Source organism: Amphiura filiformis, chromosome 9, assembly GCF_039555335.1.
Source record: "Amphiura filiformis chromosome 9, Afil_fr2py, whole genome shotgun sequence".
Classification (NCBI taxonomy): domain Eukaryota; kingdom Metazoa; phylum Echinodermata; class Ophiuroidea; order Amphilepidida; family Amphiuridae; genus Amphiura; species Amphiura filiformis.
This window is the reverse complement of record NC_092636.1, coordinates 14,112,796-14,139,892: the sequence shown is the minus strand read 5'-3', so window position 1 is coordinate 14,139,892 and position 27,097 is coordinate 14,112,796. Positions and strand designations below refer to the sequence as shown.

General features: G+C 38.3%; 1 protein-coding gene across 2 annotated transcripts; it reads right to left on the bottom strand.

Moving 5' to 3' along the window:
* Nucleotides 1–806: 806 nt before the first annotated feature.
* Nucleotides 807–26,860, bottom strand: LOC140160663 (uncharacterized aarF domain-containing protein kinase 2-like). 2 transcript variants are annotated; one of them, XM_072183936.1, is made up of 11 exons: nucleotides 26,739–26,860; nucleotides 18,821–19,582; nucleotides 16,485–16,581; nucleotides 12,264–12,307; nucleotides 11,721–11,867; nucleotides 10,494–10,622; nucleotides 10,057–10,155; nucleotides 7,662–7,913; nucleotides 6,594–6,722; nucleotides 5,236–5,289; nucleotides 807–4,118 (listed from the first exon to the last, which is right to left on the bottom strand). In XM_072183936.1, exons 2-11 carry the CDS (start codon nucleotides 19,508–19,510, stop codon nucleotides 3,987–3,989), a joined length of 1,773 nt encoding a protein of 590 aa, XP_072040037.1. In that variant the 5' UTR covers nucleotides 19,511–19,582; nucleotides 26,739–26,860; the 3' UTR covers nucleotides 807–3,986. The 2 variants fall into 2 exon arrangements, with proteins under 2 accessions (XP_072040037.1, XP_072040036.1); XM_072183935.1 differs by lacking the exon at nucleotides 6,594–6,722 and adding an exon at nucleotides 6,415–6,543.
* Between the last annotated feature and the right edge of the window lie 237 nt (nucleotides 26,861–27,097).

The following is a 27,097-nucleotide window of genomic DNA, read 5'->3' as shown; positions in this document are numbered from 1 at the left end:
ATATCAGAAAGACATGCTTCGTATTCAGAATGCAATTCGATAGGTCCGAGGTGCTCTCATGTCCCACAAAAAATACTGTCGAAACTCAATAAACGCTCATTTTAGATCCCTTAAGTGAAGTATACACACAAATTTACTCTGCTTGAAACAACAGGTTTATTCAGTAATTATTTTACTTGCCCAGCAAGGAAAGTACTGTAATGGTAGTCCTACAATGCCAAGTGCCAACAAATACCAGATTTTGGAGGCCAAAAAGCACACCTTGATTTTATAAAAATCCAAAATTCTTTTTATGTTTTTTTTTGCGGATTTGGAGAGTCCCTGTACCTATATAGAGCCAATGCTAGGAGATTTAATCCAGAAAGGGCAAAGTTGTAATTTGTGTTCAGTTTATTATCTATTAAAGATTTCAAATAAATTGGTTTTGTATATACCGTACTGACGCGAGTATAGTCCCAACCCGTTTTTGGGTGAACATTTGTCAAAATTGGGGGTGGGACTATACTCTAATTTAAAAAAAAAAAGTTTTTATTTTTTTCGGTTTTGTAGTGTCCCTGGACCTAGACCTAAATGCTAGGATCATTCATGGTTGACCTAAAAAAATGCATTCAAATTCAATGCATTTTGATATCATTAATAGAGTATGACATGAAAACAAAGTATCAATTTTCATATTAAAAACACAAAACACCGTGCAAAATTCAATTTTTTTAAATTTTTTTAATCAACCATGAATGATCCTAGCATTTAGGTCTAGGTCCTGGGACACTCCAAAGCCGAAATTTAAAATAAATAACTTAAAAAAAGGTGGGACTATACTCGCGTCAGTACGGTACATCTATTTTTTAATAATAATAGTTTATGAAGTGAATAGAAATTACAACTTTGCCCTTTCTAGTTTCGATCATAATATTTTGGTAATTTGTTTGCAATTAGTAAAAGTCCTTGTACGTGGATGATATACAACTTGAAATACAAGTGGCCCGGGGTACAATGGCATTTGCAACTGTGGAGGTATGCATACATTCCAATGGTGGAGCTCCACCATTGGAGAGTGTCTTTGGGCCATAGAGGGGGTATAACACTTTTTGTGATACGAAGACCCCCAAAGTAAGTCGATTGTGTTCGGATGTGGGGGTGTGTGTGAAACAAGGTTAAAAAGTGTGTGTAAAATTCCATGGTTGGAACCTCAAACAAACTCCACACTTAGGGAGGGGTATACAAGAGGGGTATGCATGTGTAACAGTTAACCGTTAATGAGCATGAACCAGTATCATGAAATTGGGTGCACAAGTATTATGCCGCTCCGCTTGTAGACAAGTGCAAGCGGCATGATGAAGTGTCACGCCGCTCAGCGGCAAGCAGCAGAAAGTATGAAACCAGCATAAACCTGTTGTTTATTGGCACAGAGACCCATAGACATACTACATATGGGTGCATTTCCATATGTTTCAGTTATTTCATGTTTTTTTTACAAGAAGAGCTACTCTAGAAAAGATATTTTACACTTCCCAGAATTCTTTGTAACATGATACATCACTTCATTCATCAAATGACACACCCATTACAGTTTATTTTGTAAAGGTCCCTTTGTTTTCATTTTGCGAATAGACTTGCTAAACGTGGGTCAATAGCATACTCAATAGTCAAGAGATAGATATATTTTGAAAGATCTGTATGTGCTCTGTTCATTGAGGAACATTTTGTCACTATCAACCCATGTTGCATTAGATAGCAAATCGGTACAGAAAATTGAAATGGGAGAAATGCATTATGGGAAGTGTAAGACATCTTCTCTGGAACTACTCTCCATTGACCTATCATCTCCCTGTTGAGTAAAACAAACTCAAAATTGGCATAAATTCTTAACTAAAAAGTATGATTCATGCAACTAAATAATTTCTCTAATGGTGACAGTATGTTTTAAATGAACCCCGAACTGAACATTAAAAAATGCCTGTGAAGTATCAAGTAAATTTTACTTGGAACAAAATTGTCAATTGTTGATTTCACTATACATGGATCACCCTGAATATCTGTATCATATTTTATCATTAATTCTGTTATTTTCTTTATTTTAAAATGTTTTCTAAGCAAATGTAGATGTTTATCTGTTTTGATGATAAACAAACTAACCCAGTCAAGAATAAATTAAAAGTATGGAAGATAATCTGCTACAGACGATTATTGCCACCTGTTCGTGTTAGGCTATTGCAGTTGAAATCCATACTCCCCCTATGGAAGACATGACCTAAATCTTCCACACATGGAGTGTGAATTTCAAATGGGGTTACTAAATGGGCGACTCCATTTGAAATCTACACCTCCTGTGTTGGAGATTAAGGTAATTTCTTCCATAGGGTGTATGGATTTTAACTGGAATAGCCCATTTATATTGATGTACTGAAGAAGCGGTAATTGCAGCATGAACTACTTTGTTTTTAAATTTGTGATAAAAAAATTGAGTTGTCTTAGTAGTTTGAACACTTGTGTAAAAGTTGGACTGTCTTAAACAGTATTTCTGCTATTGTAAAATGTTTCCTTCTTTGGTGTGAGCCCCTTCCTACTACTACAACCCTTCCCCTTCCCCACCAATCAACGTTTGGTGTCTCTACGGGTAAGACCAAATCAACTAGTTGTAACATTGAACAGGGGAATAGGGGCACATTTGAAGTACCATGTCAAAATATTCTAACATTTTGTCTGTGATTGTGAACACAATCTTATTTTCATGGTAGCTGTGTTAAAGCAATTATGTGTGATTTGCATAAAGAATATACCGTATTGTTTGTAATAAACGCCCCCTCCAATTTTTCTGTGAAAAATTGACAAAAATACAAACATTTCCATGCCATCCATCGCATACCGTGTAGGTAAGCTTAAAACCTGCATAAGTCATGTCAGTCACGATCGCTAAATTGAATGGACAAAACCTGTGATGACTCAACTCCCATCCATTTCATTGCCTAATTATGGTAGAATTTCACTAATTCCATGCACTTACAGGTGTAATTTTGTTGAATTCCCACGAAAATATCATTTTCAGTGGGCGCCGCCATCATGTAGAGTCGTAAATCCCTCCTTTTAATAGGAGCACCATCGGGAAATTGAACCCGATTTTCAAGCTTTTTTCAATGACAATTCACTTCCAATAAACGCCCCCCTTTTCGAAAAATGCAACGCCCCCGGGCGTTTATTACAAACAATACAGTATTCTTATTTAAATGTTTGTTTTCACTGATCACGTTATCCCCTTTTAATTTTGAGCCAAAGAAATAAGGTATAACGAAGAAAATTGCGATATACATGTAACTGCACGGAGCATCGCGCTCGACGTGTGTACATACAAGCTGACATCCACGGTACATGTTAGCAAGTACTCGATCGTTGAACTCTGAATAAAACCGAGTCGACCCAGTTTTAATACAAAAAGTTAAATTTTACTGTTATTAAAGCACTTCAGGCTTAGTCTTTTACGTGGTATTTTAGTATACCACTGGTCATTATAATTATGCAAAAAGTAGAAATCTGTGTAAAATTGAGGGCGTCGCTGTGAAGCAAATCACACATTATGGCTTTAAGTGCGTTAAGTGAGGAAAGCATGAAAATTAATGTTCTTTAACAGTATACATCACTTCAGTTCAGTTCACTTTGGTTTTATCAACTGTGCCTTACTCCGGGCCAATCCATTACAGATGGGGAGGAGCAAGTTAGCCTTGTAACAAAAATAGTTATGTTAATAGATCAAGGTTCATGGATATTTGGGTTTCTACCATAAAATAACAATGCAATAGTCTGATTGGCTCTATGGAATTGTCCAAGCAGTGTTGGTTTAGCAGCTTCTATTCAAATATGTCCTGCCCTATTGCATCCCTCCAATGAAATGAAACAGTCTTACTGACTATACAGATTGTCATAATTGGTTTGGCAGTTTCAAACATGTCCTGATTTTGCATCCCTCCAATGAAATGAAACAGTCTTACTGTCTATACAGATTGTCCAAGTAATATTGGTTTGGCAGCTTCAAATATGTCCAAGTGGGGGTCCAGTGATCTACTTAGCCCCTCCAAAACCATCACAGCTAATACTATGGAAGCAAAGTTGCTTTCAAATTTCACCTGCAATTAGAAAGAAAGTAAAAGTGTAAGTAAGTATACATACATTTTATGTGACATAATGGGCCAATCTATACTCCCCCTGTGGAAGATTTTGGAAATGTATTCCACACACCACACAGAGAGTGTGAATTTCAATGGAATGAACACATTAAGCAGCTCCATTTGTCACACAGTGAGAGAATCAAACTTGATTATCGCCAAAGTTGTTTGTGGTCACCCAATCTTTGTTGTTTAAATATAAAAAAGTTTACAAGAATCAAGTTTGATTCACAATAATGTTCTACGAGAATCTTTTAGAATCAAAATTTGCAGATTCTCAAATGCTGAAAATTTTGGTCTAAACTCTGAAAAAGTCCAAAATTTGGGAAACATCCAATTTATTATTTGTGATATACACTTGAAGGAGCTAGGTTTACCAAACAAGTAAAACACAAACAATATGCAAGGGGACAAGAAAACAGCAAATGTAGGCACAGAGCAATAAGATAAAAACAAAGGGCATGTTTGTGTGTTGCTCATGAGCAGGGTCTTAGCTAGAAATTGAGGGTTGCCCATCATTTGAATAAAATTGTCTGTCCTAATTTAACCTTTAAAACATTTACCAGACATCTATAGCCCATTGGGGGTTCAAAGAGTTCAAATATATGCTGAATGGCCTTGTTCTACAAATTGGGTCTACTAAAAAGGTCAATTAGCTTCTCAAAACATTATTATTATTTATAATATAGCATCTGTCAAAGGCATTAATTTTGCCCGTCCCAGGAGCAAACTGGCCGTCTAAAATGACGGCCAGACGGGTGGCGAGCTAAGACCCTGCTCATGAGTCATGACGTTGTGTGGAGTGTGCAATCCTTTGAAACAATCAAGCTTAAATACACTAATAATTAATCAATTTGGATTTGGGGTTATTGCGAAAAATGCCAGAAGTACACTATTTGCCCTCCACGAGCAACCAAAATGATGAAATTACCATTGCGTTACACAATACACATGGCCCAATTTTGAGTTAGTACCGGTACTCTTTGGTTATAATCTCTTTGGCACAGAGGCAGCCTGGAAACATTTTTCAATTAATAATACCGTACAGCCCTGACTGAGTGTGCCAAAGCATTCTTACCTTGTGTTTGATGAAAACATTGAGTACATCTTGCATTAAAGTTCCAACTTGAATCTGCAGATATAAAACCACAAATAAGAGGGTGATAAGTATCATAAAAAAACCATGCACATACGGTGTATGATGTGATCAAGCAAAATCAGTAGGAAGTCAGAAATATTGATTTTGATATATATGCATAGTCAAACAATGGAAATATTTCCTTTTGTTTCCTATTGTTTTGGAAACTCTTTAACTGCTCACATCTTTTGAACTGGTTGTCCAAATTCAATGGGTTTTCTGCAAAATGAAGCTTTGCAAATGCTATTTACAATCCCATAAGAAACTGAAAATTGAATATGTCCGACTTCAGCTGATTTTGCTTGATCACACCACATATATTTCTTTATGGACCCAAATAGTATCATACCCAAAGGTGTAGTTCAAGCTGGTAGTCGAGATTTATTTTTTGAGGGGGAGAGGTGGAATTGTGAACTTTCCTTCAAAAAAGGGCTGATTTTCAATGTTTTTTTGTTTTTTCAGTGAACTGTCTAGGTCATCAGATGAGTGTACAAGTATATTGGGGTTAAAAGAACTCTGGCATGAATAGATGAGCATGAGATCCCAATGTGGGGCGGAGGGGGGGGGAGGTTAATCAGTACAAATGACCATACAGGGATGTGCAGCAAACATGGATTGCATTTTCGAACACTTTGTATATCAATGAAAATGATAGCAAATGCCCCCAGTTAGAACCCTTGACCTCAAAATTTAAAAATTTCCCACTCTTTCCCGCAATTTCAGGCAAAATTGGTTAATTATAACCCTCTGAAATTCACTTTACCTCCCATGCCCCCTTGCTGTAAGTCTTATTTTGATGGAGTTTTCAACAAAATGAAGCTCTGAGAATGGCTCATGTAATAAATTGAAAACTGAATCTCTTTGATTTTGAATGACATCAAGACTCTCATTTAGCTTGATCGCATCACAAATGTGTAAAGAGCAGCTATTGCAGATAGAGCCTTCTTTGTGTCTTACTTGCATTCTACCTCTTGTCTGTGCAATAGCTGCCAAGTTTTATATTTTTAGATGCATTGCAGAAATTGTCAAATGTGTAAAGAGCAGCTATTGCCTTCTCTGTGTCTTACCTGCATTCTACCTCTTGCCTGTACAATAGCTGCCATGTGTTACAGTACTCACCTGACTGAGTTGTAGAGTTAACCTGTGTACTTGTTGTACCAATACGGCAAACTCGGCTTTAAAACTCTCTATATCATGGCATTCTGATGCCCTAGCGTGATTCACCATCAATTCTGCTGCCACGTCACCCTATCGGGAAATTGAAAATACGATGGAATTAAAAACGGTAAAGTACTCACCTGTCCAAGTTGTAAAGTTAATTTGTGTACTTGTTGTACCAACACGGCAAACTCGGCTTTAAAAGTTTCTATGTCATGACATTCTGATGTCTTGGAATGATTCACCAATAACTCTGCTGCCAACTCACCCTGTCGGGAAATACAGTATGCACAATAAATAAGGTACCAGTTTTTGAACATGACCCTACAGCTAAAGTGAGGACAGATTTTGTAAATCAAGTTAAGATGACCACAATTTGTGCAAGGATGTGACAGCAAATAAGGCAGAAATCATGAAACAAAAACTGATGGAAGATACAGATTCAAAAATTGCACTTTCGCTTCTGTCAATGTTTACCATATCAGGCCATGGGGTCATGTTCAAAAATTGGTAACTTATTTAATGTGCACACTGTAAGCAAATTTGACACTGAAAATTCCAAACTATGCATTGTAGTTTTCAAACGCTAATATTAAATTATTTATAAAAAAGTTTTAATAACATAATTATAATAATAATGAATAATTAATACTCAAATTTTCCCATTGCACTGAATGACTCATGTCAGCTGATATAAAAGAATGAATCAGTTGTTGATTTGATCAAAATTTACACTTTTTAAAGGAAACTGTACTTTAAATTTATTTCATCAGGAATTTTAATTATAAGGATAATGCATTTTTTATTTGCCTGTCCATAAGTGTTAATCCATAAGACTGGTTGATGGATCTCTGTGGCTAACATATTGGGCCATTCCAGTTAAAATTGTTATGTGCTCCAAAAATATTCCTTAATATTCATTAAAAGTTATGTACTTTGTCAGTAGACATCAATTTTCATGCCTTCTGATATTTATCTCTATTAGTTTGTAAAAATCCACACACCACTTATGGAAGACATTGCCTTAATCTTCCACACAGGGATTGTAAATTTCAAATGGAGTCACCCATTCAGGCAGCCCCATTTGAAAATCACACTCCCTGTGTGGAAGTTTAAGGTCATGTCTACCATATGGGGTGTATGGATTTCAAATGGAATTGCCCATAAGCATTATCAACAGACAAACAAACAAACAAACAGACACAAACCTTGCCTAAGGTGACAGCCAGCATCACCTGCTGTAGATTTCTTCTATCTCCTTCATTCAGATGACTCACAATGCCTGTATCCAATAGTACCAGTTTGAGAGGGCAATCTTTCCTAGTCATCCGACCCACAGTGGTTGCTTCAAAACCAACATCATCTTCATCAATAGAGGAGGATGGTTGGTAGTCTGACATCCCCTGGACTAAGATGTTACCTGGGTGAAGGTCTGCATGCACAAAGTTGTCAACAAAAACCTGTAGAAATAGGCACAGACACATTGTAACCTTGTAAGTCCAAACAGCCTATAATTATCTCATCATATTACACATTGAGATGGAATCAAGGAAAATACCATTTGGCTATTCCAGTTGAAATCCAAATACCCCCTGTGGAAGACATGACCTTAATCTCCTACACAGGGGTAGAGATTTCAGATGGAGTCATCCATTTAGGTTATCCCATTTGAAATTCACAATCTCTGTGTGGGAGATTAAGGCCATGTCTTCCACACTCTCCTTCCAAATAGAATATGCAATTGGATAACTTCCTTTGAAATACTCACTCCAGCCCTCGAATTAACCCACGGCACCGACGGCATATTGCTGTGGGTGCCCACCCCATTGCCATAATGCCCTCAAAATATGTCCTTTACCGGCGGCAGTCACTTGCCGTGCCCTAAATGAAGTTGCCGTGGGTGCCCTAGCCGGCCTAGCTCGAGATACTCTAGCTAAAATACAGGTTTACATTTACTATCTTACATTATCTTGCTGTATTTCAGCTAGAGCTCCAAACGACAAGCTTCGGGTTTTTTGGAGAACAATACTGTTACGTAAGATGAAGAAGAAACCCGCCTCGGAGCCCGCCCTACTCATTATTTCATTGTACTTATTGCAATTTGCCTCACACATTACGTAATCAACACAAAGCTTTTGTGAGGATTAGTGAGTGGATAAGAAATTGACAGTGGAGGATCTGAAGGACACGCCGATTGTTAGTTGTCAATCATGAATTTCGGCAACGTATTAATATTTTACTGCATGGCATTCCGCAAACACCAAGACAAATTATGCGTATTTTTCCAAAGATCATCTCATATGAAGTAAGCTGAATGCGATCTGTACTTTTTTATCTTTCCGATCGCTTTTGATCTCCTATTATCGTGAATTTGCTTGAAAACACGTGAGTTCATGTTGTGTAAACATAATTAGCCTAGACACAAATGAAATTACGATGCAATACAATGCAATTTGAATGCGCAGCAGATCTATAGAAATAACGTTGCCCGGTTTTATGCAGAATTAGACCCTGTCTGAGCCGGCCTGAGCCTTGCCCCTTCATTATAAAATCATTAACAAGTACTGGTTAAAACCCAAAAAATTGTGGAAAATTGATTCGAAAATCTTGAACACGATCGCTATTTTGAGCATCGTAACCACAGAATTGATCGTAACCCAGCTATCAATCACAGTATGCACAATAGTTTGTTGTCAATTAATATTCATTACCCCTACGTAAGCTTACATATTCAGCCAATCACATCGGCTTTTATACATTATCTGGTTGCTAGAAATCTGACTTCATTTTCTCGATTGGTCAGAGAAATACCTTCAGCCTACTATCGACCAATCAGAAACGCTGTTAGTAACTATTAAAGCTTCCTCGTGTCATGAACAAAATCCGAGCGCTGGGCAAATCAATTATTGATCTCTCGATTAGCAAACATTGACTTCCCATTGCAAACCGATGGCGATCCCCTTCCGGTATCGTCTTATCTTGTACATGTGAGCCCATCTCTAGATATGTTTTGCACAAAATAGTTTTGATCCCGGTGAATTTGATCAATATTATTACCAAAGTTACAGCTGTTTCATCGCTGTTTCGAGTCAGTTTTGCAGCTCAGAACTAGGGATCGCAAAATTTAAGTAAATTAAACTGTTGATTTTTGATTGCTTTGTATTATTTAAGCAGGTTTTTTGAGCAAGCAGGTTAGTTTTAGTGTAAAGTTGAGAGTCGAATTTTACTTTGGTGTCGAATTCAGCTGACAGCAATGCATCTATTCGCTTTTGAAAAATTGCCTTGGCGCCCTTCTGAAATTTTCAACAGTTGCCTTGATGCCCTTTTGAAATATTACAAATTGCTGTGCTGCCTTGCCTTTTCAGTGAAAATCCAAGGCAGTTATCAACTTGCCCTAAAAAAGTTGCCGTGCCCCTTCAGATCCTTAATTCGAGGGCTGACTCACTCCAGTTGTACAAGGTAGGTAAAGGTTATCGATCTGTCTTGAAAAGTATGTGTGTGGGTAGGCAGCAGGCTTGCCAAAAAATGGCTAAACAAAAAGTGGCTCATTTTGCCAAGACACAGGAGGAGGGCCAAGACAAAATCATGTACATCAGTACTAACCATTTTGAGAAGCGTGTTGATCCCAATCTCTGCTAGTCTTTCTTTCAGACCATCTGGTCCATTTGGCATCTGTATAATAGTGGCGATGGATTCACCTTCCTGTGGAGAAGAACAACAGAATCCAATCAAAAAAGGAGTAAAAGTAAAATCAATTACAGATAATGAAAATTTCCAATGACTTTGTTATGTTTACACATGACATGTCCCATGACTGATTGGTGGACGTCTAATGAAGTATATGCATTAGACATCATAAATTAAAACAATGTGAGCTTTTCATTTTGATTTCCAGTATTTGATTTGATTTCAAAACAAATTCAACATCCTCTTGAAGGTCCTTGACCTGACCGACAGCCTAGTTCCCCATTTTTCTGCTCTATGTCTTTCATAGGGGGTGTATGGATTTTAACTGGAATAGCCTAATAGTGTTTGTTTACCTCATATGTTTCCACCAGTATGTCATGAGTGACAAACGGCCAAATAGGTCTTGGGAACTTGACGCATGAAACATTGGAGAAATTCTTGTTGAATCGGTCCAAATTCTCAGCTTCCACTACAAGATCAATCTGGAACAAAAATGAAATTACTATTAACTGAAGTACAATACAGGGTCCGGGGGTGGGGTCACACAAATATAAAAGCGCAATGCATGTTCATTTATAAAAGCAGGGTAAATGGGTTAGATTTTGAGCATGCAGTAGCATCAACGTTTTCGTGGCAAACGACGTAAAAATGTAAGACCATTATCTCCTTAGGGCTATTGTCAAAGCAATTTCCCTCCAGGCCTTTATATTGGCTATCTAATCACACCTTCTTTAGCTAGATTTTCTTTCTTATTTTATGTTTGATATTGTTTTAGTTTTGCTTGTATGTATTTCTAGTAATGCCTTGATTTTATGGTAAGGATAGTCTTTCAACCAGTGGCGTAGATTTCTTTTTGACATTGGGGGGATGGAGTTGGAAAAAATTCTTCAAGTATGGTCAATCCAGCACCCTTTGGCGACAGAATAAGTTTATGGTACAATTGCGCACAAAGCGCGCAATTTTTTTTACTATTTTGAAGCTAAACTGATGAAATATAGTGTAAAAGTAGAATAAATGGAGCTAAAATGGGCAAATATGGGGTTAATTTGTTCAGAAACCCAGTATCAGGCATCAACATTGGGGGGGGGGATGATTGTATGGACCACACCTCCTGGCAAAATATTAGGGGATAAATCCCCATTCCCCCCGCCCGGATCTCGCCTATGCTTTCAACTTATTGACTCGTTCAATATATTGGGTACCTGGCCTAGTGCCACATTGAATGAATGAATGAACAAACAAACAAAAGAATGTCTCGTTTGCTGGCAATGGGTCAGGTCTCAGTTAGATGGTAAAACTCCCAAGTGAGTCCATTGCATGATTTGATGCAGAGTTGCAACATGATGGATACTGATCCCCACAGACTAAATGAGCTATTCCAGTTGAAATACATACACCCCCTATGGAATACATGACCTTAATCTCCCTCACAGGGGATGTAGATTTCAAATGGAGTCACCCATTCATGTAACCCTATCTAAAATCTACACTCCCTGTGTGTGAGATTATGGTCATGTCTTCCATAGAGGGTGTATGGATTTCATCTGTAATAGCCCATGCAATCAAAATTATTATGTTACCTGATTCTTCATCATAGCTTCAAACTCTTCCACACACTCTGTCAAACTGAGCCACTTTACACCTGGAATAAGCGAGCAAAATCTTGCCAAGGTGTGTAAGAGTTGGATATCCCAATGTACTGTATTGTAGACACCAGGGTGTAGGATCTGTAGAAATAAAAAGAGAAATTGTTGAAATCATAGATATCAAATAAAACCTAGACAACTGAAATATGAAGGTGCTTGGCAGATATGCAAACTAACAAGAACAAATCATCTATACGTTTTTCACGACGAGGCAGCTCTATGTATGGGAGTATCTGAGATCGCGGATGAACATTAAAAACACTATTGACAGCTAGGATTTGACAAGTGCCCGTCATCCAAAAATTTTAAAAAACTTTTTTAGAATTTTTCAGTTTTTGTGCATTTTCAGGGCCATTTGGCCTCTTAAAAAAACCCCAACCAAACAAAAAGACTGACCGACCCCACTTGACAAGTGTGCACGCCAGTAGAACAGGAAATTTCTGATGCCTTATTAAATGTTGAGATTTTTGTACGTACCTTGATAGCCACTGGTATTAGTGGTGCTTTTGTGTCACTGCATCCTGTAATAAACAGAAGAAGGGATATTGGGTTATTCCAGTTGAAATCTATGCATCCTATGGAAGACATAACCTTAATCTCCCACACAGGAAATTAGACTTTAAACGGAGTCACCCATTCAGGTAACTCCTTTTGCCTTTTGAAATTCACACTCCCTGTGTGGAAGATTAAATGTCATTGCTTCCATATAGTGGGTCTATGGATTTCAACTGGAATAGTCTATTCCATGGGTTTGGGTTATATCTTTTAATCCAGTTTATATATAAAGTCATATGATAGGTGTAGTGTGTAAACAATTAAGCAATGACAACATCAAAGGGAGGAACGTAATTGTGATGCGATCAAGCTAAATGAGTCTGATGTGGATCAAAATCAAAATTCAGTTTTCAATTTCATAACATAAGCCTTTTTCAGAGTTCATTTTTTGCTGCAGACTACAGCAGCATATGTGACGTGTCATGTCAAAAGGAGATGCTTTTGGGCAGGATCGTAAATGGAGAAATAGCCAAAAATCTGCCGGTGGGTGACTTTTTCACAATTTAGGTTTGTTGCGAATTTGTGATGTTATTAATGTTAAAAATATTGTCTGATAGTTTCAGACCGAAATATAACTGGCATCTTGTATTTTTGAGCCATTTTTAAAGTTAATTCCTACTCTCAACATTGCCAATAATATTTTTAAAGGCCGATATCTCAATTTCCAATTTTGTAATACCATAACTTCCGAACTCAATATCTTCGCTTGGGAATGTCCGATTTCATTGGGGAAATCGGCATTGTGGAGTAAAATATCTCTATATTTAAGATATGTAAAAAACTCAAAACGCTTGGGAATGTCCGATTTCATTGGGGAAATCGGCATTGTGGAGTAAAATATCTCTATATTTAAGATATGTAAAAAACTCAAAATTGATAACCTGCCCAAAAGTGTCTCCTTTTGACACAACACGTCACATAAAGACATACACTTCCAGAGATAGTACCATTTTAGTGTTGCTCAGAACAATAAAATGCAAAGTAAGTTGAATACTATTATTGGCTATATCTCATAATCAATATTTCCGACATCAGACTCATTTTGCTTGATCACACATATTCCCATCAGAATCAAGCTAAATGTTTATATCATTATACTCATTCTTAATTTTCTTGAGAAGGAGCTGTAAACTCTTGATATCTTGTCACAAGATATGTCACAAGAGATTTAAGGTGGCTGTGTACTCACAGCCATGCATGTAGTAAAAGTGCAATAACTTTGTAATTATTAAGCGCCAAAACATATAAAAGTATACATTTTATGAAGGCAAGACATCAATAAATCTTAATATAAATACAGATTTGGGGTAAAAACAACAATTTTGAAGAAAATCACAAAAAGTGAGTTTTGGCAATATTTATTAGGTACATCATAACAAAAAACACTCTTTCCAAAATATTTTATTTTGTTTTTAGCTCAATCTTGAGGCTCCATTCCAAAAGCGGTTTTTTATTTTTTGATATTGGCCTTATTTTTGAGATATTGACCATATAAGGCATCAAAATGAACTTTTTAAAATTCAAAACGCCTATTTGCACAAAATGATGCCCAAAATCGGAAATAGACCAAAATATAAAAAATGAGAAAACCGTTTCTTGAGTCGATCATGCTTTTTACGATGATCATATTTGCTTACCTATAGATGCTGTATTTATTGAGTTATCGTGTACCTAAATCGTCATTTTACCGAGAAAATGAACATTGAAATAATGGCGTTGAAGTTTAAAGTGGTCACATTTTGCACTTTCATCGAATCTCACAGGAGAATCGACAGTTTTCGTTTTTGAAACTTATATTACGTGAACATCGGGTAAATCCACAGCCCCTTGAGAAGTTTGAGCGAAATCCATTCATAACTTGATATTTAAATCGGGGAAAGAACTTGAAAAACCCACATTTTATCAGCTAAAAGCGGAGCCATTTGACCACTAGGTTTTTGTGAAATCAGTGCTTCCGTGGTGTTTCCATAAGATTAGCGGCGCATGCAGATAAGCGTCAGCGTATGCGTCAGCGTATTTGTGCGTTAACAAATTGCGCGATACGCAAGGCGATGCGTTGTTGCGCACGTGTACCCTGCTGGTACAAAAAAGATTTTCTTTCCTTTTCAATTTCAAACACGAGTGGAATAGTGAAATAAAATCCTTAAAATATTGCAGTTGGAGTTTACAAATCTGGATTTTCATTCCTTGTATTTATAAAAAACATAACAAGGTACAAACATATCATAAAACTTCAATTTTGAGAAAGAAACAATGGCTAGAGTACACAGCCGCGTTAAACAATCATTCAAATCATACAATCCAAAAAATTGTAATTTGCAATCAAAGAATAAATAATTAAGAATGAACAAGTTTACAGTTTTTTCTTAAAAGTTTGTACATAGAACTAATGCCAATGGCAAAGAGTTCATAGTACTGGCCGGTGCAACATTGGGAAAGGACCGTTAACAGTACGGCAACATCTACGTGTGGTGTTTCCAATTAGGAAAATGAAGAAGGTATTTATTTGATGATCACAGACATGATGATTTAAGCTGAATAAGACAGGAAAGAGTTAGTCCATTCCAGGATTTGTATGTGTGAAAAAAACAATTTGAACTGCATCCTTAAAACCAATATAATGTGTCTAGCAAAACTACCAAACTTTAATAATAATATGCGGATATTGCATGTATGTACATGATCCACCAGTGGAGCTTCTGCGACCCCTACGCAGAACTTCCGATAGTGGATTAACTGCGGATGCAAGGAATCCGCTGACAGATTTTCGGCGCACGTGCGCTGAAACAACCCTCCGTATATAGGCGCCGGTGGAGTATTTCTGCGCACGGTCGCAGTAGGGTTGCAGGGATCCACTGACGGATTTTCGGCGCACGTTTTAAAAAAGAATAACTTAGAAAGTATGAAATGTATATACAGAGTGTGGAGTATTTCTGCTTGCAGTGCAGAGAATCCACAGTCGGACTTTCGGCGCGCGCGCTTGAAACTCCCCTCGTATATAGCTCGGTGGAGTATATCTGCGCGCGGATGCGCAGGGAATCCACTGACGGATTTTCTGCGCACGTTTAAGAAAAAGGGCAGAAAATATGAAATATAGGCCAATATTAAATCATAACGATTTAAGAAAAACGTGCGCCGAAAATCCGTCAGTGGATTCCCTGCGACCGTCGCAGAATTACTCCACCGGAGCTATATACGGAGGGGAGTTTCTGACGCGCGCATGCCGAAAAGTCCGACTGTGGATTTCTGCGACCGCGCGCAGAATTACTCCACCGTTCTAACTTCTGACTCTGTATATACATTTCATACTTTCTAAGTTATTCTTTAAAACGTACCGAAAAAATCCGTGGATTCCTGCGACCGTCGCAGAAATACTCCACCGGCGCCTATATACGGAGGTTTGTTTCAGCGCACGTGCGCCAAAAATCCGTCAGTGGATTCCCTGCGTGTGCGAGGGGAGTTTCAGCGCACATGCGCCGAAAATCCGTCAGTGGATTCCCTGCGACCGTCGCGCAGAATTACTCCACCGAGCTATATACGGAGGGAGTTTCTGCGCACGCGCGCCAAAAAAATCCGTCAGTGGATTCCCTGCGACCGTCGCAGAAATACTCCACCGGCGCCTATATACGGAGGGTTGTTTCATGACGTGCGCCGAAAATCCGACTGTGGATTCCCTGCGTCCACCGTGCGCAGTTAATCCACTAACGGAAGTTCTGCGCAGGGGTCGCAGAAGATCCACTGGTGGATAGCTTACATAACTCGATATTGATGATGATTATGTAAAAATCCTGATGTATTCTACAATTAAGTCTGTTCATTCTATTTAAAGATTGTAGATTGGGGTGTTCCATTTAAAAGCCACACTACCTCTGTAGAAGATGTTAGAACTATCTAACACAGGGGGAGTGTGAATTTCAAATAGAATGAACACATTAGGCAGCTCCATTTGAATTTCATACACCCTCTGAGAACAATTCAACTTTAATCTCCCACAAAGGGAGGGTGAGTTTAAAACAGATTTGGTTAATGTGCTAATTCTATTTGGAAATCAACTCTCCCTGTTCCAAAATCTTCCACAGGGGGAGTGAGTGTAGACATGAAATAGATTAAGACATTGGCTCAATTAGTTCTATTTTCCTGTACCTTCTATTTCTTCTGCAGGAATCCTAAACTGTCCTCCAAAGTTGACCTGTGACTTGACCTTTTCAATGACATCTGGCCTCATGTATGCCTTGTGGACCTATAATAGGAGGAAAAATAAACAGAAAACATTACTATGACAAACTTTATGCTAATGTTGCACAGAAGTAAAAATAGTCTTATTCTCTCACCAACTCTCTTAAAGGAAATCTGTACCATAAACTAATCAATGGCTAATATAGTTATATACCCCTAAATCAAACATACCTGACGCTCTAAATGAATTTGGAATATTCCTAACAAAGAAAAAGCACTTTTAATCCTTCGTTTCTGCGATTCAAGGGAGCCGCCATGATAGCTGCTTGTGAATCCTTTCTGCCACAAATGGTAGTGTAACCTTTCACACAGACCCACGGCGAGCGTGTGTTGCTGTATGGCATTCGCGACCCCTACAGCGAATTTTGGTTTTTAGTGCTGTTTTTACTTTTCGATCATAAATATTACTTAAAATACATTTTTTTATGTTCTTCTGTAGTTTTATGGGTAGAAATTGTCGCGTTTTCTTTTGAGCGAATGTTGAATCTGAACTTTGGTAGTATTTCGCCGTGTCACCAAAGTTCACACGGGACGAGGCTCGTGGCACGGATTTCGCTGGTTTCAAAATCGGGGTACCGTTACAGCGTAATAAAAATACATCGGGTATCAATATGGCAGCACCATGGATCGCAAACTCACCGCTAATCGTCGTAAGGAATTAAGAATTTCTCCTTTATTTGGACGTATATAAGCTTGGGACTTTTACTGTTTGTCGTTTTTATTATTGCTGCAACTATATAGCCATTGATTAGTTTATGGTACAGATTCCCTTTAATTGATGTTCTTTGCATACAAAGACATTTACAATGTTTCCATGACCTTCATATTACCCGACATTTAAATGTTACAAAACCAAAACACATTTATAACATGTTTATAACATTTGAAAAGCATTTTTGTGATTGCTGGGGTATTATTATGAGAATGAAGTGGTTAACTCTCTCATGCGGCTGTCGACTGCAGATGACAAGTTTCAAATTTTCTGTAAAAATGAGAGAGTTATCTTGGGGACTTAAGTTGAGATTGCCCGAGTACCGACTGTGAACTCAGGTAGCACTAGCTCGAGATACTCTAGCTAAAATACAGGTTTACATTTACTATCTTACATTATCTTGCTGTATTTCAGCTAGAGCTCCAAACGACAAGCTTCCGGTTTTTTTTTTTTTATTATTTTGTTACGTAAGATGAAGAAGAAACCCGCCTCGGAGCCCGCCCTACTCATTATTTCATTGTACTTATTGCAATTTGCCTCCACCCATTACGTAATCAACACAAAGCTTTTGTGAGGATTAGTGAGTGGATAAGAAATTGACAGTGAGGATACGAAGGACACGCCGATTGTTAGTTGTCAATCATGAATTGCGCAAGCGTATTAATATTTTACTGCATGGCATTCCGCAAACACCAAGACAAATTATGCCGTATTTTTCCAAAGATCATCTCATATGAAGTAAACTAAATGCGATCTGTACTTTTGTAACATTCCGATCGCTTTTGATCACCTATTATCGGTAATTTGCTTGAAAACACGTGAGTTCATGTTGTGTACACATAGTTAGCATAGACACAAATGAAAGTACGATGCAATACAATGCAATTTGAATGCGCAGCAGATCTATAGAAATAACATTGCCCGGTTTTATGCAGAATTAGACCCTGTCTGGGTAGCACAGTGGTAAAGCTCTGGACCGGTAATCCAGCGACCGGGGTTCAATCCCCGCTGAGTCCTGATTTTTTCTCTCTCAATATTTTCATATGCCAGTTTGCTCGAGCCCCAATCACGCCATTTAAATTATAATTTCCCGAGCTTGCATCGTTTATTTCCGATCCTCGCATATATTAATTTGTGTTTCGCATTGTCTTACGCCCTGCTATGGTGAAGCATATAGGCCGCCTCCTTCTTCATTATTTAATATATAATTGGCCGCCAAGACAAAATGAGAGAGTTATCTTGGGGACTTAAGTTGAGATTGCCCGAGTACCGACTGTGAACTCAGGTAGCACAGTGGTAAAGCTCTGGACCGGTAATCCAGCGACCAGGGTTCAATCCCCGCTGAGTCCTGATTTTTTCTCTCTCAATATTTTCATATGCCAGTTTGCTCGAGCCCCATTCACGCCATTTAAAATTAAAACATGTTAGAATTGCACATTTTCACGACCATATTTGGAATCAGCATGTAAAATGCATTAATATGAGTACAAACAAGCCTAGTATTCGTTCAGTGGTTCTTAAGATAGCTCACCTGCCCTATACATCCTGAGTGTATAATCGTCTCTACTATCACAAACATGTCCCTCCATTCTTTACCAAACACCTCTTCCAGTCGTCTGGCAGTGTAATGCCAACTATGAGATGGTGCATTCATATGAAGTTTGGCAAATGTATTGCAGAAATCGGCGGAGAACAGGTCTCTCCTTGTGCTCGCCCATTGCCCAAGTTTAATAAAAGTTGGTCCTGAGATTTCAACTAGGAAGAGAAGAGCTTTTAACCAAGTTTGTTTCCAGCTGGGTATGTATACAGTAATAGGGTATAGGGTGAATAATGGGCCATACAGAGAACAAGCCCACACTAGTCGGATGAATAGTCTACAATACTTGTAAATAGACCAAAAAACTTGAATTAATTTGTATTGTCCAGAGTCACATGTTTGTTTTAAGCTTTCAAAGTGTTTTTCTCCATGTTGGTGAACTTGAAGACACAATGCATTATGGGTGATAAAAATCTGCCTAGCGATGAAGCATGATGCAAGACTGTATCCTACTATTCTCCTGCATGTTGGTGTGAGTAACCCCGCAGACACAGGCTGTCTGGCCACAGACACGGGCTGTCTGTAGATTGTGATACCAGACTTTAGATGAGTTCTTTGGAGGCGTAGAGTCTGCGAAGCTATTCGGGAAAAAGTTTTGTAAGCGATGCAACAATTCCTGAGCATGGTTTCTATATTATCTCTGCTGTTGTTTTCTTGATGACACAGTGTCTCCTCTCAGTGACATTTCAAAATTACCTGAAATGCAACAAAAACAAGTGAAAAACTTTTTTTATAATATTGCATACTGAAAGACCATTGTCCATTGGACATCATGTTCATTTCATCATTTTAACTCAGGTTAACACAAGGATAATTTCTGTAAACTTTTTAAAATTTACATCTGTTTGTAAATTTTCTAAAGCAACTTTTCAGGAGAATCTATACTTTGAACAAGTTGGAAAGGCACTATGAAAATGTAGTTCATATATTTACAAAATCATAACATAACCTAGACTCAGTTCTCAGACCTACATGTATACCGATTGTACATTGCAAAGCCTGTCACTCAATGCAATTTTGTGCAGTGGAATATGAAATTGGTACCCCTTCGTCCGATCGCATCTTTGTATTAATCTTATCTTTTGTATCTAGGTGCCAAAATCGCCAGCCAATGCACATATCTGCAATCTCATAAAATTATTATATATTTTTTTGCCCTGTCATAAATAAAGATCCACTTGGAAAAAGTCAATGTATTAGTGAAAGTTAGTGAAACATATATTTATGCATTTAATAACACTAAACATGCCTAAGTCCGATTTTAGGTGAAATCAATTCCCTCTTTGGGGTTGGGGCAAGGGTGTTAGGTTAGTTTGCATAGTTATATCAAGGCTTGGGGAAAGGTCAGAAAAAACCAGGTGGTGTATGACGTGCAGTCCCTAAATTCAGTAAATTTTCATCGTCAACCGTGTAATTGAATGGGATTATTTTGAAATTTTAAAAGCGCTTGAAATATCACAAACAAATAGGCCTATGTTGATAAATAATATAAATACAAGCTAAAACCGTTGGGGTTCGATAATGAACCCCACAAAACTAACAGTATATGGAAAATGCCATACGGCCGGACGGTTTCACGAGTTGCCGGCGCGATCATGTCATCCGCCGCCTGGAAAAAACATTAAAACAAAATAAAATTTGAAATTTGAAAAAGAATAAAATATATAATATAGGTCTGATTTTTAGGTGAAATCCATTTCATCCCTAATCCCCTTTTGGGGTTGGGGCAAGGGTTTTAGGTTAGCTTGGGTGGGTTTGTATATGTGACCATCCTCCACAACTGAGCCCAGATGTCGCCAGTGCCACTATTGAGATATGCTCCATTGAACTTAACAATAAACAATAGGAAACAAAGGATTTATTGACTGTTTTATTGATTTTTCACTACTTAAATGTCAAGTACTATAGACATGATATACATCATTTTAAAGCTAATTTCAAGCAGAATATTTTGGTTGAATATCTCAAAAATGATGATTGGCGACTTCAGAGCTCAGTTGTGCTGGATGGTCACATATATGTAGTAAGGGTTGGGGTTGGTTAGAGTTTGTGTATGGGTAGAATTAGATAAAATTACTTGAGTCGGCAGGGTTTTACACGGTCGGTCGGGATACCGGAAACCAAACTTTATTTTTATTAGGCCTAAATACTAAGTATATTTCTTGATGCTTGAACTTTGGATTTCTTAAATGTACAGTGGATCCCTATGTACCGCTGCAGGACTTCAGGTCCGTAGATGCCATTATGTTTATAATAAAGACTGAAGTCTTGCCTAGGAGTACCTTTGACCATGAATTGACAGACATGAGATAGGTATGCTAGGTGAATTCAAATTTGCCATCAAACTGCATCATTTTATATGTCAAATTAAAGCCCTTGAGCAAAGAAAGCCAAAACTGAAAACCTTTTTGTCATAGCACTTTCCGTAGCAAAGTTACATCTTGTCAAAGATTGACTTTCATCAAAAAGATTCAGCTAACAAAACAGCATGTCAGTGCAGGCTTAGGCGATATTTAGATTAATCGAAAATAATTGATTTTTTTTTAATCGGGTACCGTACTCAATTATTTTAAAACACTGTAATCAAAATATCAAGATTTTGATTTTATCGAAAATAATCGACTGTTTTTCTAAGTTTTAAAGTAGTTGCACCTGTATAGGTGATTATTAGCTGAAACTAAAACCAGAATAACAAGTGAAACAACTGTTAAACACATCTTTCTCCATTTAAAATGCACAGCAATGTTTAATAGTGGGATTCTATGCAATAATGCAACAAATGATGCTCAACTTATTACAGTCACGCAATGTTCAATACATCGAAAATAATCGATTAAAAAAAATAATTAATCGAAATCGATTGTTTTTAACAATCGTCTGAGCCTATTTCGGTGGTGTTTCTAGATCTTAGTCTCATGATGATAGCAGCTTTTCTTTGTGGAATTGCTATCAAAATCCCTCTAAAATTCCATGTGCGAGTGTCTCATCACCATAAAAAAATCATATATTTCGGTCAAGTGAAGTATAGACAATATATTTATGTAGGTTTCCTTGACCTAGCTGTTCTTTTAATTTCTATGTAAATATGTACGGTATTGTGTTTGGGCCCCGGTCTAGGCAAATTTGGCTGACTAGCAAATGTGTTAACTAAGGTTTGCCTCTCATACCTACATGAGAAATATGTGTGGCTCACGCATGCAATACGAAGTATTGCTGCGTGGTAAAGCGAGTCTCTCTTGCAACTATAAAGTAATGGTCGTTTTTTACTCTGTTCAAAACGTGACATGTACCATGTACAGCTAATACAGCCCCCGAAATGGTCTACTTTTAGCGCACCTCAACTCCGAAACAGTTTAGTCATTGTTAAAAATGCGATCCCCAACCCTTTGCTTTATACCTTTGGACGAATTTGTAGCAGTCTCCGTGTCGAAGAATGCCCGGTACTTGCCCGGTACAAACATAGAAATGGCCACATTGCTTCAGTCCCGTTAATGAATATTTCTTCCGTATTCCAATGGTTCCAACTGGGTTCCAACATGGGCGTCACGATGATAAGTCTCCTACACAACCAGGTTGGCCTGACGCTCGTCGATCCTAACAAACCCGTGATACAGTCTGGCGGCTGGCCTGAGACTAATTTTATACACATGTGATGACATATCAGCCAATCGTAAGCCTACACCCATCGAATGTGTGTCATCTGCCCGGTCATCGGCCCTCAGACACACACACACAGGCATAGAGTTCTGCAGCAGCATGTTTTGTTGACATCTTTTAATGTTTACATCCATTATGACAGTTCTAATACCATCAAATGACAACTCAAATACAAAGGATATCAGTTGGTAATTGTAATGTTATGCAATCAAGTTTACAACACTATCTGTCTTACAATGAGCAGAAAGTCACTGAGTCACGCCATTTCAAGTACCAATATTGATTACCTCAAGTGGCCTGCTGCAGTAATCAGATATAACCCTGTGTGATTTCTATGTTATTTTGCAATAACAAAACCATGTTTTCCTTGATTTTGGTATGAAATTGAGCAAATAAATTTCAATGTCATGTCAATTTGGAGTTATTAAGGGGGTACTACACCCTTCGATAAATTTGTGACTATTTTTGCACTTTTCTCAAAAACTAATAACACACTGATAACAAAAGTTATGTATATTATAGGGGCAAGGAATCCAATTACTACACTGGAATTTCAGTGACCCAAGACAAGCGGTTCATTATTTATGATAAGAAATGAGGTACCGCTAGGATGTACCTCATTTCCTATCATATATACTGAACCGCTTGTCTTGAGTCACTGAAATTTCAGTGTAGTAATTGGATTCCTTGCCCCAACAATATACATAACTTTTGTTACCAGTGTGTTTTTAGTTTTTGAGAAAAATACAAAAATAGTCACAAATTTACCACAGGGGTGTAGTACCCCCTTAAGGGCAACTAAAACTGATTTGAGGTAAGTTTTATCTGTTTGGAATCTGTATTGGCTATTCTGATGGAATTACTGCAATGTAAACAAACTAACTCATGGCCCATATGATTATGAACATGGTGTATTGGTTTTCAGTACCCTGTTTTCCATGGGTGACTGTAGGAACCCATGGATTCGATCCATGTATCGTAAGCCTTGTTTATGTCCGTTTAGCTGCACTGCTCATGCGTCATCCACCCAGGGTTCACAGTTTGCTCTCAAATAACCAGGTCCAATTTTTTATGCTGGACCCATTCAGATCCCATTTAGTTGAAATTTGCGGGTCCCAAATTGATTTTTGTGGGTCCAAATCGTACTTAAGTACGCAACTTCAGAAACACCCGGAACAGGGACGGATTTAAGCAGTGGCCCGGTGGCCCGGGGCCAGTGGATTTTGCGTTGGGCCAGTAAACTTCCAACAATGATGGCCCGGCGGGCCACTAGATTTTGAGCCAACACATATGAGATACATGTAAGATATAATCAGTCATGGACATTATTTACACAGTCTCTGCTCCGCCTGTCACCTGTAATTTATATCTTTATTCAATGATTTTTCGTATATTTATATTCTTATTCTTGCATTGCTAGCAAGTTGGAAATATATGGCCACTTTTTACGGCGATAGTAGGCCTACGTAGCCTACTACTACGCCAATTTTGTTTCTTGCCCCGGGCGCTACCAACCCTAGTTACGCCACTGGGCAGGACTACTGACTGAACTTGTCTTAGTGACTACTACACTCTCTACATTGAGTACATTCAGTGCAAAACAAATGTTAAGGTTTGCTTGACTTTAGGGCTCGGTTAGGCTCCAGCCCTCGAATTAACCCAAGGCACCCATGGCATTTTGCCGTGGGTGCCCATCCCCACTGCCGTAATGCCCTCAAAATATGTCCTTTACCCATGGCAGTCACTTGCCATGCCCTCTAATGAAGTTGCCGTCGGTGCCCCAGCCCTGCCCCTTCATCATAAAATCATCTATCTATGTTTGTGTGTGTTTTCTTCACTTTTGAGAAATTGCCTTGGTGCCCTTCTCAAATTTTCAATAGTTGCCATGATGCCCTCTTGAAAAATTACAAACTGCTGTGCTGCCTTGCCTTTTCAGTGAAAATCCAAGGCAATTGTCAACTTGCCTAAAAAGTTGCCATGCCCCTTCAGATCCTTAATTCGAGGGCTGCGGTTAGCGACGTTTCCGCATATTTTTGTGGGATCTGAGAGCACATCAGACATATCGAATTGCATTTTGAAAACAAGGAATGTTCTTCTGATATTAAATAATTTAGATTTTTTGAAATTTGTGATATAATACACATTTTAATGGCAAATGATTAAAAATTGATAGATTTTATTGAAAAAGCTGGGCCAGTAAATTTATTGCAGGGCCACTAGATCTGACATTTCACTGGCCCGGAGGGCCAGTAGAAAACTGAAACCTAAGTCTGTCCCTGACCCGGAAATGTATTTTCAGTACTGGCGCAAACGATTAATGTTAAAGTATGCCCAAAGTCGAGTCAAATTACTGGGTAAAAGACGACTTGCTGCGATCGGCCGACTTTCTCATAAAGAACTACAATTACTACCTAATAACATGCACTACTTTAATCATCTAATTATTTGGTTATTTTGTTATATTTGCAACTACATGTACCGCAAAAACGTGTTTTCGCGATGTCACCAGGAATTGATTCCGTTTTGTTGACAATATTATTGTAACATAATATTTGCACGATCCGAAAAAAAATTGCAAGTCAACCTCTTCCACAGTTCCCCTCGTATCGCTGATCAAATATCAGTGCATGAAATAGCGATGAGGTGTGTATCATGTTGCAGCGATTTTTGTAATTGTATGTAATTTAAGAATGAAAAGTTGTTAAAAAATGTGCTGTGAGCCGATTGAGCTGGGTTATTGCACCATGACGATCTATGATGATATTTTCTATTTCTTGGATGGGATTTCTTCCGGGTCCAAGCACAGCCTGCTGGAGTCTGGACCCATTCAGGTTACATAATCTTACTTTTTCCGGGTCCAGTGAGTTCAAAAAGCGTCCTGGACGCAAAAACGCGATAAACTGTGAACCCTGTGCGTCATGCCGATCCGCTAGCGGCAAGCGACATGAAAGCATGAAACCAGCATTAGAGCCGCCATTTTGATATGTGCGTTCTGCTTGTGAGAAAAATTACCTTTTGTTGACGTTTATCAAACAAATTAGGATTTCAATTTTTTATTAATGAAGTTAATTGGGCCTTGTGGTGTAGTGGATATCTGAGCACCGGACTTGTGATCACAAGGTTGTGAGTTGGAACCCCCACCTCTGTCGCTGCATTCACTTTATTTTAATCAATTGATAGGTCCAAGAGTAAATATCATTCTGACGTCTATACATGGTCAGCCAGCATAACTGATTAACCTAGACGTAAAATGTTTCTCATCAATGTAACTGGTCTAACCAGCTTAGTGTAGATTCACTGGTATCGTTTCAGGCGGTCTTACGGAAGGTGCATGAGTCTGATGAGAAATGTTGTTCGAAAATTTCTAACTTTCGTATGAACAACCAATAGCTTGTGATACGAAAGTTAGATCGTGAGAGCATACGTTCTGGTGTGAGGGTCGATCTCGGGGGCCGGTACACGGTTGCCATCCAGGGCCCAATATCATGCATATGAATAAAAACTTCTTCCTCAAGTTAATTATTGTCTCAAAAATATGAGGATATTGTTATTGAAATATTAGTGACACATGTGCTATATTCCTTCATCAATTCACCTTGACGATACTCATGAAAAACGTCATTTTGTGTCAATTTTTCTCGAGTGATCGCCAGACATCACACAGTCCCCATTGTAAATAGGTGATCAACACATGTAGTGCTGGGCTCACATGTTCAAGAACCGGAAGGGTATCACCATCAGTTTGCAATGACAAGTCAACCTTTGCAAATCGGGAGATGGATTTTGCCCAGCACTGGATTTTCTCAAATCTTTAATCACCGACGCAGTTGGCAGTTGTCAAAACAACTATGATCAAGCAAGGTGTTCAGCGCCTGTGTTTCCGGTTAAAAGTAAGCATACACTTCAGCTAAGATACATAAATGTTACTTAGCCAAGCTAAATTGAAGCCAAATTGGACAATCTAAAAAATTGTTTTGATGCGTTTTAAAACTGAAGACGCTACGCCGACTAGCCGTGGTATACCAGCAATCTCTATCTTCTATCCACACATTAACCATCGTGTCGTCGTGGATAGTAGATAGATTTCTCGATCAAGAGAAATGGGGTAAGCTTAAACTTCAACTAGTTTTAGTGCAATGGATGGAACCCCGAACGAGAGATTTGTATGCCCCTTATCAATAAACACATTTCTTACAGTTTCCTTGACTGACTTCCTTTGAATTCGAAGTGAACTTGACAATAAAGTGTAATTTCACGTGGAAATCGGCTTAGAAAAAATGACGAAATCAGAAAATCCGAACTCCCGTCAATTTTCTAATCACAGACCGTCACCCACTTAGCAGAGAGGGCGCTAGCACTACGCTAGCACATTTTCAGGGGGGGAAGGACACTCGCAAACTGGCAACCCACTTTGGCGATCGCAAACAGTGACTTCCGGGTTCAGTAAATGTAAACAAACCAACACGTCGGGTACTGTCGGTACGCTGAGCTGTGCTGTGTTATGTGTAGAAATCAAGTAAACTCTCGGTAAAACAACATTGTGGATTAAATCTG